This window comes from Sphaeramia orbicularis, chromosome 20 (assembly GCF_902148855.1).
Source record: "Sphaeramia orbicularis chromosome 20, fSphaOr1.1, whole genome shotgun sequence".
Taxonomy (NCBI): Eukaryota; Metazoa; Chordata; class Actinopteri; order Kurtiformes; family Apogonidae; genus Sphaeramia; species Sphaeramia orbicularis.
In genome coordinates, this window is record NC_043976.1 from 20,109,158 (window position 1) to 20,123,889 (window position 14,732).

A 14,732-nucleotide genomic window follows, 5' to 3' on the forward strand; every position below is an offset into this window, starting at 1 on the left:
GTCTTTAGGATATTTTTTGCTTATATTTACACACAAAATGTCTCAGTATTTTATTGTTTTACTTAATCTTCTGTATATTTCTGTAATATCCCACTGTTTGGTAGGTGCATATCATGACATGATTTTCATCTGTTTCTTCAACTTCTACTAATGATTTGATGCTTATTGTGATAATCATTGCAAATTATTAATCACATTTTTGGACCCAGCTTTAACCCTTCGGGGTCTATGATCAGATCACATGATGTTTTCAAAGCACGGTAACAACAAAACTAGTTGAAGCTGGAAATCGGAGCACTGGTGTGAACGTCAGCTGAAAATACAGATCTGAAATTTTTGTTTGATGTTGATAAAGTTTTGATTTTATAGTACAAAGATATTCAATTCTACCTTTATGCATTCATATTTACACCCTATATTTTACCTTTTCAAGTTCCAAAACAGTTGATTTAGCATGTTTGTGGGTTTTTTTTGTGATAAATACTATATTTTTTTAATTTGAAGATTGTTTTTATATATATTTTATAAGTGAAAAACTTTGTCAGATCATATAGGTGAAGTTGAATTTAAAAAAAGCCAAACGTGGGTATAGTAAACATTCTTCATGTGGTCTATAAAGGCAAAATCAGAGGCATTAAAAAATGGTCAGAATAGGCTCAGACCTCTACGAGGTGAAATGTACTGACAAATGTAATTGAAGAGATCATGCTTCACTTGTTATTTCCTAAAATGATTGTACCAATTCGTCTCCCACATAAATCTGAAATGTGTACATTTAACAGGTCAATTAAAATCGCAGTAGGTATTTGCCCTCACTGTTTTAATCTGAGGGCTGTGTCCCTTAAACACATGCAGGAAGCATAAGGTGAAGATCTGCTGCCAATAACCAATTAAGAGGGAAAAGGTCCCTGACATCTTTAAACTCTTAGTGTGGGTCACGCAAGAACAAAAGACCCTCTTGTACGAGAATGAGTGCGAGGGGAGACAGATTGATTAAGTGGACGTGGCGTGCATGTGGCGCCTGTGTGTTTATGTGCACATTGTTTGCATGCATGTGCACTGCTGCTCCTTCAGCATAAGGCAAGTCGTCATGTTCTTTACTTCCCTCCATTTGGGGGGCAATTGAGTGAATGGGCCTGTAAAACCAACAGCCCCGAGGACAAAAGAGCCTGGGGGCATTAAGTCATGGGTGAGTGGGCCCCTTTAGGGCCAGCAGCTGACCCTGTGGAGAGGCCTCTTGTTCTGGGGAAGGGGGCTCGTGTCACTGGACCCCAGGCCAAGTTGACAGCATCCCAACATATATGTACATACATGAAAGGGGATTTGACTGAAACCACTTCATCACCCTTCAGTCCACCTGCCTGGATGTCAGCTCCACCTAAGGCCATGTGACAAAGCACAACAGGAGATAGGCAATATAGATTTGTGTTCAGCGAGGAAACTCTTTCTGGCAAGAACTCAAGGTACTGCTGTACCCGCTGTGAGCATGTCAAGAAAAGTAAGGGATCAGCTGAAATCTTTATTACATTGTAGACTAATTTGTGTTGGACTATGTACCAGGAAAGGAGAGTGCTCAAATAAAGACATGGAAAAATGCAACAGAAGCAATCTTAAATACAATAGACTTCATGCCAAAAATGCATTTATTTTCCAAATTAAGTACAAAGTTACAAAGACAGTTGGCAGGATTTCTATGGTACCTTGGTTATGATTTCAACTGAAAATGCTACAAAATATAGTGTTACAATTGTGATTCACCTTGTATATGAAAGCAAAATCCAGCATTTTGTGTATTGCTCATGCATGACTACAGTAGTATGACAACTGCGACTATCATGTATATGTACTTAATTCCCTCAAAACCTATGATGTTACATGGCCAAGTGATGTTAACATACAAACATATTAACTCTGACTTACAAATGGAATGTACAAACACAAGTCAAACCAATCAACATAACACATAAACACAAATATATACAGATTAGACCAATCTCAACCACCAGATTCAGATACAAATGTCTCATGTCAATATTAGTCAACTTTCTGTTTGAGTTGTGCATTCTCCTGATCTTTTCACATGACCTCCCTGACAAGATTCCCTTCTTATTCTCACTCCAATGCTTAATGCTGGATAATCCAGATTATAACTAATGCTGGATCCTCTAATGCCGATAATACAGAGAACACCATTTATAGCTGTAGTGTTACTTCAACAGTCTGAGATATATATCAGGTTACAAAAAGTTTTTCAGCATTATCAAAAAAGTGTAATAAATCAGCTTGTTACCATGGAAGCACAGTGCCGTACATTTCTTCAGGATCTCACCAACATGTGTCCAGATTCACATATGTAGCATTATAAGATGTTTGTTCCTACGCAGTGTAAAATCAGTGAGAAGGTTAAGAGTTTCAGGGTCTATCTTGAGGGTGTTTCAGCAGAATATGTCGTTCATTTGAGTCACTGGCTGCTGCAGACCTTGGGATACCAGACTGATTGTAAAAAGTTTAGGGTTGATTTTGCCCAGAAATGTGTTAAAAAACTTCAGATACAATGCTTTGTTGTGGAGTATTAAAGTATGCGTTTCTGCAGCAGAACAGAAAAACATTGTAAAATCAAGCAGCATGAACTTAATGTCTGCATTTAGTTAACAAACAGGGAGACATCCATCTAACACACACGCAAAAAAGAACATCAAAAATTGACAACAGCTACATCATCAGAATGAACAATCAGACATATTAAATGATGAGTTAAAAGTGCAATTTGTCTATGATTAGAGGTTGGAGATGGTGTCCTGCTACCTATTTAGAGAAGAACACATGAATTTAAGGGAAAAATGTCCTATCTACTGTACTGTATATGTTACAAGATCACAGATAAAACTACACAATGATTATTTTCTAGATCTTGTTTGGTCAGATATTAAGATATTCCATTAGTGGCAGTGCATGTGTACTTCTTCTAACTTGGAGTAATGAAAATGAATGGTAGCCCAATCCTGATTTTGAAAGAGAAAGCAATAGAATTCTTCAATAATTTCTCTTAAATGTTTTTTTTTTTTTAGAAATAAATAAATTAGTAGACATTAAATAAATAAAAACTACAGCCTTCACATAAAAAGTAAATCTTTCTCGATCAAATGCTTGTAGAACACTGATGATATGAAAAATATGGTCAGCATCTACCTGATACGTCTGACCAAAGCAACGGTGACCATTTCAATGCAGAGAGCCACAGCTCAACTGCTGTAGAGGAAATGAGGGTTTTTAGGCTGTTTTGTCAGCAAAGTTAAACTTCTTAAAAACGTCTGGTGTCCGATTTATATTAATATCTAAGCTTTAGAGCTGTCAGACAATAAATAAACAAATAAACATAAAGGTACCCTTCCATTTTGAGGTTCTTACACATGTACATTGCAATGAAATACATTCAACCGATGTCTCGATGGACACTATGGCCATAGAAAGGAAATGTTGCGTTGTTTAAAAATATACCATCACAAGTGCTATCCAGTTTGCCCTTAGAAACACTGCACCTTTTCAGCAGCAAAATCAACTCAGTAGTGCAATACTGACAGCGTCCTATTTACAACCTCAAAAACCTCACCATTTATAGGCCTTTTCAGCAATGTAACACTGCTGTCACAAAACAAAAAACACATAACTGCTTTTTTGATTCGCTGATTTTAAACTGTAGATTTGATGTGTCTCATAATTCCTTTAATTTTTACGCTGCTCCAAAGGAAAAGGAAAAAGAACATGATTAAAACAAATCTGTGTCAATTGTAGTTATGTGGTTTCTATCTGATAACAGCAGCGGGGCAGTTTAGCAAAACAAGCTGGAGGAGATGCACAATGAGTAGCGTTACATCATAAAATGACATTTTTTCCATTTTGACAATATATTAAAAATATAAAACTCAGAAGCAGCCACTGCTAGTAATAAACACGCTATTTCTACAGCCTACTGTATGTGCAGGTCTTTTCATCTTTACTGTCTAGTGCAGAACAAAATCTAGTCATTTTTATCTTTACAAAACTGCTACTGTTGTCAGGATGAGTGTCTTCAAAATAAAGGCCAAACAGAAAACATCTATCAACAAGAAACTACTTGGGCAGTGACCTAGAAACGTGTGAAAACAATAGCAGCAGCCATGCCTTTTTGTGGATGTCCTTGGCAGTGCATTTCTGCTTCAAAAGAAAAGAAATTCTATTTACCAGATTGTCTCTTACTGGATTCGATAGAGGCTTTAGTTGTTGGACGGGTGTATTGTTGCCTGTGCAGTGATGGGAGAGCTTTAAAGCACAAGGGCCCTTGAGGTAGAGCCAGAGGGCAGGTAAGGGTTCAGGTACTGACGGGCCTGTTCTGTCATGATCAGCTGGTCCTCTGTCTTCCCATAAACCACTGCTTCCCAGTCACTCACCTGCAAAACCCCCCCAGAAAATCACCAATTGTAAAGAATTACTGCCAAACTAGTACAATTAACAAATACATTAGTCAGTAAAGAACCTATTGAAGAGGCGCTAGTGCTCACTGAGTACCTGTAATGTGTGTTTTGATGCTTTTTGGGAGGCAGGAGGCTTATTTGTATGTATGGGGACGAAGGGGGGCTCCTCGCTTAAAGAGGTCAGCGAGCGGCTGCACTCCTCCTGCTCAGGATTTGTGGTGATCAGTGAAGAGCTCGTCAGAAGGCTCTCATCTGGTATCTAAAATATGTTTGGGAAGGAATCAGTGAATAACAACAGACTGTTTATTTAATATGGTAATATTTGAAACAGGACAAAGCTGTACTTATTTGCTTGTTTTTCTCATCACAAATGCCCAGAGTGACTTACTTGTGCATCGTTGAGTTGATCTTGAAAGAGCTGGACATTTAGGCAGTCTTTTCCCCATGGGTCCAGCACAAGAGACTTGCGCACCTTTCTAGCTGGGCCATCCAGCTGACATTAAAAATCCACAAAACAAATAATAGTAAATGCTCCAGCAAGATCCAAAATTAAACCACACTTGAGCTCAAAAAAGTGTATTCTTTCCTGTAACATTTACATACATTATGTTTCCATGCTCTGTAGTCTGCCTGGAGGTCTGTTCTGTTGAAGATGTCTGCTCCAGTTTCCTCCTTCAAAACCTCTCGTATGTCCTCTTCTAGAAAGGCCAGAGGCTGAGGCTGAAAAAAGCCCAGAAATGAATGTAAGCTCAGGAGCAGGAAACTGTAAGCAATGTTAAAATACAGATGTGTAGTCTAACTCTTACCTCCATTTTGAGTGGCCCATGCATTTTTTCCTGGGCGGCCAAAGCATTTTTAAAAGGAGTAGGCGTCCTTGGTGTTGGAATCATGACAGTCTTACGAAATTTAGGAGTCCTAGAACTAAATAGTTGACATTAAACATGCATTTAGCAAGATGAAAAAGTGAAATTGTGTAAATGTTGTAAGCTTCAGGCAGAATTTGTGCGATTGTTCATTTCCTGTATGTATACTGTATATTTACCCATCATTCTCTTTCTGGTGCTTAGGTGTGAGTTCTTTGTGAAGTGGTGTGTTGAGGAGACACCTTTGGCCACACACTGGAGTCGAAGTGAGGGCAGGGTTATCCAGATTCAGATGCTCAGCCCCTGATATGTTGCAGAACTGTGGAAACAACCGCATCACATCAACTTTTTGACAGTCCAGACAGGTGAAATGAGGATTGTGGTATGTGAAGAGCAGAAAAAAAAATATTTACTCGAGATGGAGTGAATGGCAGTGATTTTGTGGGCGTTTTCTTGGGTGAATTTGAAATATTTTCCAGGAAGGAGGAGCAGGTCCGATCACACAAAGGAGATGGTTCTGCTCTCTCTCTTTTCCTTTTCCTCCCTGTGGAAGCCTGTATGAGTTTGGATGAGCTAATGGGGGTCAGAGAGGCGGTGCTGTCCAGACCAAATGGAGCACAGTTCTTGTCCCGGTTGGACGCGGCAGCTGGAGTGTTGACAGTGTAGCCCAATGAATTGTCAATTGTCCTCTCTTGCAGCAGAGAGGTGAAGCCTGCCTGGTTGTGTCTGGGTGGGGTCCCTGTCTCTGACAAGTCAAAGCCTGCCACATCGCTCCACGCCACAGGGTCCTGCAGAGCAAAACACATCTACAGTAGATCTTTAATACATTCACGACTTTGGATTGACTGACTGTATACTGAATTACTCCTCTTTGCCGTCTCTTCCTGTTACTCACTGAGTCAATGAGCTCCATGGTTTCTGCAAACTCTGGGATGGTCTGCAATGTAGAGAGGACAGTGCTGGCCTCTACAGCCAGGAACTTGCTGGGGGACACTGGAGGTTGGGCTGGAGGTCCCTGTGGGATCTCAGAGCTCCTCCAGGACCTTCTCTCTGTCTGATCCTCCAGGCTGCTGCTACTTGTAGTCAGTGTGTCATCTGACACACTGTCTGACCAGGCCGAGTACTGATCTAAGCTCTGAGGAGAAGGAGACAACACTATTAGCTCCTGCAGCTTTTTCACATTTGTGGAATCACAGAACTGGTATATGTTGTCTAAATTATTCTAAAATTGAACTGGTTTCAAAATGTATAAGACACAATGATGATACTCTACTCAGTCATACAACAGAAAGCCACTGACAGTAAAGAATGTGACATTAAATGAAGAGACTGAATGAGATGTGTTGAGGGACAGAGAAAGGTATCAACAGATTAGTGTTTAGTTTAAAACCAAACTGCTGGCTGAGCATGGCCATAGGAGAAAGAAACGGATGGGAAAAAGGAGGTAGCGTTCATGTTGGGATCGATGGTGATGGAGAGGAGATGCAGCTTTCAAGCACAGCTTCAGGCCAATCTGAGTTGCGACACGGGAAGCTAGTTACTATAGCAACACTACAGCAAATCAAGCTAGTTTTCAGTTTCACATGAATACACTGCAAAAAGTCTATAGTGCCAAATAATTTGGTCTTAAAATCTTGTTTTGTTAACGCAAATAAAATGTTATTCAGAGATTTTAAATTTAAGTCAATGAAACCAAGTATCAGTTTTTTTGTGATGCAGAAAATGTAAGGTTCTTTTCTGTTTAGTTTTCTGTTGTTAGATTTTAAGACCAATAGCTTAATTAAGTCAAATATTTAATGTTAAAAACTGTCCTTATTAAACTTTTTCCAGTGTATGGAAGCTAAAAACACACGCAGGCTGTGCTGACTACATATGCTAACACACATCCAGAGTGTGTTCTTACACATGGACCTCTGCACTGCATTTGTCGATGGACTTCATTCTCTGCTGACATAAGCAGCAGCTCAAGCTCCTTAATTCTTTGTTCTCTGTCGGGATCATCCAGGCAGGATGGCTGGAATAAACAAATGTCAGGGAGGAGAGGTCGAGAGGATAGGAGGAAAGGAAGAAGTTAAGAAAACCAGGAAAAACACACAAACAGATTTACACAGAACATTTTTTTCAGGCAGAATTTGAGATTTGAGCCCCTTATCTGTCTTTGATGGTTAGGTGAAAATCACAGGACATTCAAGTATTTGATTTGAAGTCCAAAGTTAGCAATGACAGAGATACTACAGACAGTCCAGAAAATAAGGAATGTGAGCACTAGCATGCAAAAAACCTAAACACACACAGACTCACCGATATGAAGCCTGAACTATCAGGCCGACTGTCTATCAAATGTCCACTGTGAGGATCATAAGGATATGCTCCCATCTGAAACAGAGCATGACACTCCAGTAAAAATTCAACAAATATACAAAAATAAACAAGCAACACATATTCTAATGTTTTGTTTATTCTATGAATAAACCTGGTTTGATGTTGGCATGGGCAGGGGGCTGCGGTCGCAGTGCTGTTGCTCAGTTGGTGCAGCAGGACATGGCCTGTGGCGTCTCTTCCCTCCAGTTTGAGAAGAAGTAAAAGGCTTGCAGCCGTCTTGCAGGTAGCCCTCATGCTCCACCTTCCTCCTCATGGTAGAGTTCCAGTGGTTCTTGATAGAGTTGTCTGTCCTGTTACAGACATTGGTGCATACTGAAAATGACATGTTTCATACTATAAATAAACACAGTGAAATGCATTTGTGTTAGCTTTTACTACCGTCCAGGTAGAAGTTTGGAGATCTCTGCCCAACGGTTGCCTAGCCGTTTGTGGGCCTCATAGATGATCCGATCTTCATCCTGAGTCCATGAAGACTTCTTCACCTCTGGGTTAAGGTGGTTGTGCCACCGTTCACGGCATTGCTTTCCAATTCTTCCCTGGAGATGCTTTGCAATCACAGACCATCGTTTGGGACCATATTTGTGTACCAGGTCAATAACCTGCACAGACACCAATGGAAGACAGATATTTATGGTCAGTCTTGGTTTCTGATGTGTGACTTACAATAAGGTGTTAATTTAAATTAGAATAATTCTGAGTGTGTGTCAACAGTAGCAACGCAGTTTAGAAAACTTGTACTGCAGAAACAACAGCAGCACTAGAGCTTGTATGGGTGTTTCTGTCACAGCTGAAATATCTTGTGATCTCATTGCAGGCAGCCCCGACTATTAATGATCAGCTTGTGTTTCAGAAATGGTGCCAAGTTTTGGGAAGAATGAGACACCATTCTTGAAGAACACTGATCCATTTAAGGACTGCATGCTCATCTTAGAGCTTAGGCAGATATTAGTACAGACTTTATACTAGAGACTTGGAAAGTCTGTGTTTTATTAGGAATGACGTAGTGGAGCATTTACTTTGGAAAAAAAAAAAAAAGAAAAAAGAAAAATGACAAGAAAGTTTTGGAGGGAACTGAGGTTGCACATGTGCACAGCTCTTGTAACATGAGAATAAAAGTTACATTGTACATTGTGGCGCTCGTTTTGTATTGTGTTCTTTCACCTAGATCAGGCTTTTCCTGACACTCCCTGCAGCTTTCCTATGTGTCCCCTATCATTTGCGTATTTTGTCATCCTTTTGTTGTGTGCAGAACAGGAAACTCCTATCTCGCCTTACCTTTTGATCTTCCTCTTTTGTCCAGGGTCCTTTCACCAGCTCAGGGTTGAGCACCTTCTGCCAGCGGTGCTGACACTGGCCATCTGTCCTCCCCTGTGACAGAACCACACAAGTGCAACACCTCATTACAACATACCACTACTTGACAGTTACACCTACTTCTGACAGATGCACAGAAATCTGTCTCCACTGTCTTATCACTCACTACCATCATTGTTTAAAACTCCCCAAGTTTTTAAACCAAACATAATTATGGCATTAATGCATACCTTTTATGATCACAGGGACATTAATGTAGTTAATACTTACAGGAAAAAAGTTAGCTACTAATTTCCAGGAGTCTGTTCCATGCTGCTCTACAAGCTTTTTTAGCTTTTCGTCCTGGGACACAGAGAGAAAAAGAAAAGAAAAGAAAAGAAAAGCATAAGCCACTTCCTGTTCTCTGCATCATTAACTTACTCTGCGATTGTTAAAGCTTCTATATAACACGTGTATACACAAATTCTTACTGTAAGGAAATTAAATACAAATCTAATGTAGCACAACATATTCATATCATTCAGTCCGATAATCTGCAAATGTGCCCCTTTCTTTCACCACTCTATACTTAACTTACCTCATCTCGAGACCACTTTACTTTGCACAGGATTTTTTTGTCTTTGCTCTTCTCTTTACTCTCTGGGTCTGTGGAGTGTAGCTCTTCATCATCATCATTGCTACATAAATGCACAACGAAAAGGAAGGGATATAAAAGAAAAGATTTTATTAACCAAGCTATTGTTTTTTTGGTTCATGTAAGTTCAGTGTGTATGTAAGTCACCAAATAAACTCAGTGATTGTGTTTCATTGTAACAGCTAAAACAAGCAAATAATCATCTCCAGACAAACAGAAAAACACAGCAATACTCAGTTTTTCCATGCAGTAAGCTTCTCATATTTTGTTAAATACAAAATCAACACTTAATGCATCATTAATATTTTACTCACACTGCAGTACACTAAAGTATTACACAGTATGACTTTGACTGCGCATAACACCATCAGATTCCTCTCTTCTGACACAAGAAGTTGGCAGGTAACAGCGTACTTCAGTGCTCGCATAAAACTTGCTGCTGAGCAACATAGTCTTCTAGAGGTTAGGGAGCTGCTTTTAGTAGATAGAGAATAAGGTTGCTATGAGCTGATTCCCACGCTTGAAACACACAAAGGGAAAACAAGAATATTCCCCAGGTCTTATATAAACTAGTGAATAAAAAAATATTCTGTTTTTCTAACTCAAAAAAATCTCATTTTGAGTGGGGACCAATTCCCTCCCTTGGATGTAAGTCTGGACCTATGGCTGCACATGAAGGAGGGGCGTAATGAAGCTGGAGGATAGGGGCAACTCCACATAAACAGGCTCTTTCACCTACAGAGGTGTGTTTGTGTGTGAATATGTGTGTGTCATTAAATGAAGGATGGGGTGTGGTCAGGGGAACTGCAGGGGGAGTACTAACGGTCCAACTTCAAAAAAACTTATATAACAGACAGTTCATAATTTGAATAAAACAATATTTTCACCCACTGAAGTTTCCATTCATGGTCAGTCTTTGCTGCACGATTAAACTTAATCAGATAAGATACTGGGGATATATTTCCTGAGTCAAGCCTTGAGCTGCTCTTATCAAAAGCTGTGCGTTTCACTCAGATGAGAAAATAAGGAGTGGGTACTAGGGGTTAGATATAAGACACTGAAATTTTATTATTACCCTGTTTGGATCTTTTGCACAATTACCTCATCACAGTGGACTGACTATTTTCTTTGTTGAGCTCTTATTTTTAGTTAACCAGTTAACCTTTAAATAACAAAACATCTCCCAAAGTAATTCCTACAAGGGGTTAATTTGTTTAATTGTACCACACGTGATTTATTTATGATGAAAAGTGAAAACTGGAAATAAGACACTAGAAAGTGTTTGCATTTTTGCTTCGTACATTATCTACTTGAGTGAGTGTTGAATGGTAAATATTTATATACCATTGTGCATCCAGCTGCTGTCAGTGTCACTAAGCACTGATCCGCTTTGACCAACTTGCCCAGTGAGATTATTGTTTCTCAAAAACAAAGGTGTTTGGCAACTCACAAGTCATTATTTTCATTCCACATAATATTTCTTAGCAGAAACACAGTGATCCAAGCCCGGTGTGACACTGAAAGACATTACTATTGCTGTTGCATAACTGCATTATGACAATGAGCTTCGCGCTTCCGTTGTAAATCAGTAAGTTAGATCATTCATTGTAAATTATTACTACAACATTTAGAAGTCAATAAAGAAGTCTATGCCTTAAATTATACGCTCCTGGAATTAAAATTTTAAATATCCAGTCCTATACATCGTTAATTGTTTACACACCCCAGACTTAACAAAACTAATTACAGGCAAAGATGCCCACACTATTATTAAGCATTTATGACTATGCTTCTACCATACGCACTCTTTATCACCTTGTATCTCCGAAAAAAAAAGCATAAGATGCACTTTGTCACAGTGCAGGTGCATGTACACTGTATGTGAGGAGAAATCTGAAACGTTTGCAGAGTCAGTTTCTACAATGCATTATCTGGATAAGGATCTCAGCACTTCATTGCACCTTTGTTATAGTTTAATAATGAAAGAGCTGAAAGGCATGACCCAAATAATGAAAAAGCACAGTATTAACTACCACTGTTGGCACCCACCTGCGTGATTTCAAGGCGTCCATGACAGTCGGTCAGACGAGTTATCCTTTTTTTGACGACGAACCTGTGTTTGGCAGCTCTCCAAAATCCCACAATAATAGATGTTTATCCATAGAAATCGCTGTCAGTCATTACTCGTTTCTTCTGAGACACTGCAGCATCTAGCTAGCATTATTGAGCTAGCCAGAAAGCTAACTTACTGTACAGTCCATAACATTACCCACTGTATACGAAAGGCGGAATTAGTGTCGACAGCATCTTATCAAAGAAATGCGTCGTTGTCTCCTCTTCTGGTAGTTGTTTAAGGATGAAAATCCAGAAATAAACAGTCGTAATTACTGCCTAAGAGCCTAACGTATAACTCTGATGACTTGCTGTGCGGGTCTTTTGCCTCGGTTTGTCTGTACATTATGATTTTTGTCCATCCCGCCGATTCTCGCGCCCAGCCCTCTGCGCAGGCGGCCTCGTCTCTGATTGGTTAAAATCTCACACTAAGAGGCAGATGAAGGTTTAGTTTGATTGGTTGAAATTCTTAGGAGGCGGAGACATCATGGCAGTCACATGGGCTGTATCCGCCTGCATGAGCTTTTCAGCAAAGAGGTGGTGGTTTTGGCCGAAGTCGGGTGAGGGGACTTTTGGGGGCCCTTAGGGGGTTTTCGGGGGTTCTCAGCCACATAATTTGTTTCACTGGTTTACCATCAAAGAGACATTGTTGTCTGTTTCCGCAATCGAGATGCATACGGATTTTGAAACCCTATAATAAAACTTTGAACTGTATAAATAAACTGACTCTACGCACATTTGTGTTAAAATTCAATGGAGTTGACCAAGTTGCTGTACAGATATAATTGTAAATTAATGGTGAGCAATGCCTATTATAAGATAGCTATGATTTTAATGTGATGATGCACCTTTAATCCCACTCATCACCAGAATGATACAGAATATTATCAATTATGAATATCTGCAGACCATTTGTTCGTTTTGACAAGCTTCACCTATACTGTCTGGCTTCAACTGTGCTTTGCTGACATCTTGTGGTCAGAAATCGTGTCTTTTTGCAATTAATTTCACGCATCCGTCTGTCATAATTTGTCACAATTGAGAAATTAGTTGTTAATCCTTCTGCAAGGATCAGACACAACTTCATCACAGAATCTCTTTGCTTTCTCTTTCCATATCTCCTGTAGACATGTACAGCTGGAGACAGACTGTAAATGGTGCAGTGCGTCTGCAAAGATAGTAGTGTGAAAGATAGTGGCCCAGGGCGTGTATTCCATCCAAATCTGATAAGAAATAGACATTTTTTCCGCAGCAGACATCTGGTTTTTAAGACCAAGCGCAGCCCATGTGTTTGTGATATGATTAATAATGAGTCTGTTCCTTTTAGTAACTTCAAAACTGAACCAGCATTTCAATGGTCTGAAAATTATACCAATAATACATGTATGTTTTAACAAGCCATACAGTCTGCGGTTAAAATGGTTTATAAAAACATAATATCTCTCTATTCCAAGATACTACCTCACACACAGAGGAGGTAAATACACACAAATAGAGGTTCACATCCATCTTTAATTCATCGTGTAAAGCAGCATCAACATTGTAGCTATTTTATTCTGACCCCGCTTCCTCTATTGTAAAAGGAACTTCTATAAAATAATAAAATAAAAATTACAGAAGCCCATTATGCAGTAAAAGGCATTCAGCCTCTATGCCAGTAGATGGCGCTGTTTGACTTCTACTGAGCGTAAAGGTGTCTGAAACTGTTAATTTCAACACCAAACCAGCAACCTAACCGGAAAAATTATTATATCTTCCAAAATAAGTTTCATATAATTGTACCTTTAAATAACAGCAGTGTATCACCCAGTTGTGCAACAATTTCCCCCCAATTTGTAATACCCTTCTTGTTGATAATGAAAACCACAAAAATCCAAGTGTGTCAATTTTATTGTTCATTAGAAACTGAATAAGTTCTTACTTTACAGGAAGACAAGATGACTAAACCCCTCTTGGATCAGTTGGAAAATGCATAACACAAACTGAAGACAGGGTAAATTTTCTTTTATTAACCCATAAAGACCCAGGGCTACTTTTGTGGCAGTTCCCAAGGGTTTCTTTTTTTTTTTTCTCTACTTCACTTTTCTTAAATGAGTTATCATTATTTATTATAATATTATCCTCTGTTTTTTTTTTTTTTTTTTTAGTGAAAATCAGGTATTTTCCTGTATTTAATTTACTGATCATTTAGATGTTCATTAAAGCTCAGGTTAAAGTTGAGGGTTATTACATCGGAAACAGAAAAAACTGAGGAAAAAGTGACAGCAAAGATATCAATAACTGAACATAAAATAAGTGTCTCCATCCACTGTCATTTGACAAACTACGTCAATTTATTTTGCTGATTAATGCTGTAGAAGATGATGCTGTTTCCATGTTCACCACAGAGCCTCTGAAAGTCCAAATGGGTCATATGTGATGACCATGAAAAGATAACAAACTGTATTTTACACCAATTATTTACATGGATTGATAGGATTAGTAGATCAACAGGTATTAAACAGTTTAGATCAGTAGAAGATTTTGTTCAATGGTGAATGTTTGGGTCTTTATGGATTAAAAACTAACATTTAACTATCTATATAGTAATAAATGGATCTCACTGGGTAGCAGCATTGCAGACTTAAAACAAAATACATTGCTATGGATTTAACTATCATTATAGCATTTTACTACTGACAGCAACGCAATAAACACATAAATGCAACAGAGTTCTTAATTCAAAAACATCATACATTAAAACACTGACTGCCCTACTAGACTGACCACAAAGAGATGCTGACCCACACATGGTACATGTTTAGAATGTTTTAGAATGTAATTTTGACCTTTTGACCCCCCCAGATTAATGGGTAACTGATAGGGGGTCACAGCCAACATTACTTCTTTATTCACTCATCTTAACTGTATTTGTTATAGTATGACGCTGAAATTTTTTTTAATCATGTAATGTTGATCTTTTTTAATTAATATGTG

General features: G+C 38.8%; 1 protein-coding gene across 3 annotated transcripts; it reads right to left on the bottom strand.

The window, feature by feature from the left end:
* Positions 1-1,625: 1,625 nt before the first annotated feature.
* Positions 1,626-12,083, bottom strand: mybl1 (v-myb avian myeloblastosis viral oncogene homolog-like 1). Of its 3 annotated transcripts, none has more exons than XM_030122905.1 (16): positions 11,694-12,083; positions 9,588-9,687; positions 9,281-9,352; positions 8,972-9,064; positions 8,075-8,295; positions 7,788-7,986; positions 7,616-7,690; positions 7,218-7,328; positions 6,210-6,449; positions 5,728-6,102; positions 5,494-5,633; positions 5,258-5,372; positions 5,055-5,171; positions 4,840-4,944; positions 4,546-4,710; positions 1,626-4,427 (listed from the first exon to the last, which is right to left on the bottom strand). In XM_030122905.1, exons 1-16 carry the CDS (start codon positions 11,714-11,716, stop codon positions 4,302-4,304), a joined length of 2,277 nt encoding a protein of 758 aa, XP_029978765.1. In that variant the 5' UTR covers positions 11,717-12,083; the 3' UTR covers positions 1,626-4,301. The 3 variants fall into 3 exon arrangements, with proteins under 3 accessions (XP_029978765.1, XP_029978764.1, XP_029978766.1); XM_030122904.1 differs by having other exon boundaries at positions 5,728-6,120; XM_030122906.1 differs by lacking the exon at positions 7,218-7,328 and having other exon boundaries at positions 5,728-6,120.
* Positions 12,084-14,732: the final 2,649 nt, after the last annotated feature.

Bases quoted from the DNA above. Each gene is read 5' to 3' on its own strand.
- mybl1 (XM_030122904.1), bottom strand. From the start codon at position 11,716: ATGGACGCCTTGAAATCACGCAG. The intron at 9,688-11,693 runs GTGGGTGCCAAC...GCATTTATGTAG, and splicing joins GACGCCTTGAAATCACGCAG to CAATGATGATGATGAAGAGC. The intron at 5,172-5,257 runs GTAAGAGTTAGA...GGCTTTTTTCAG, and splicing joins ATGGGCCACTCAAAATGGAG to CCTCAGCCTCTGGCCTTTCT.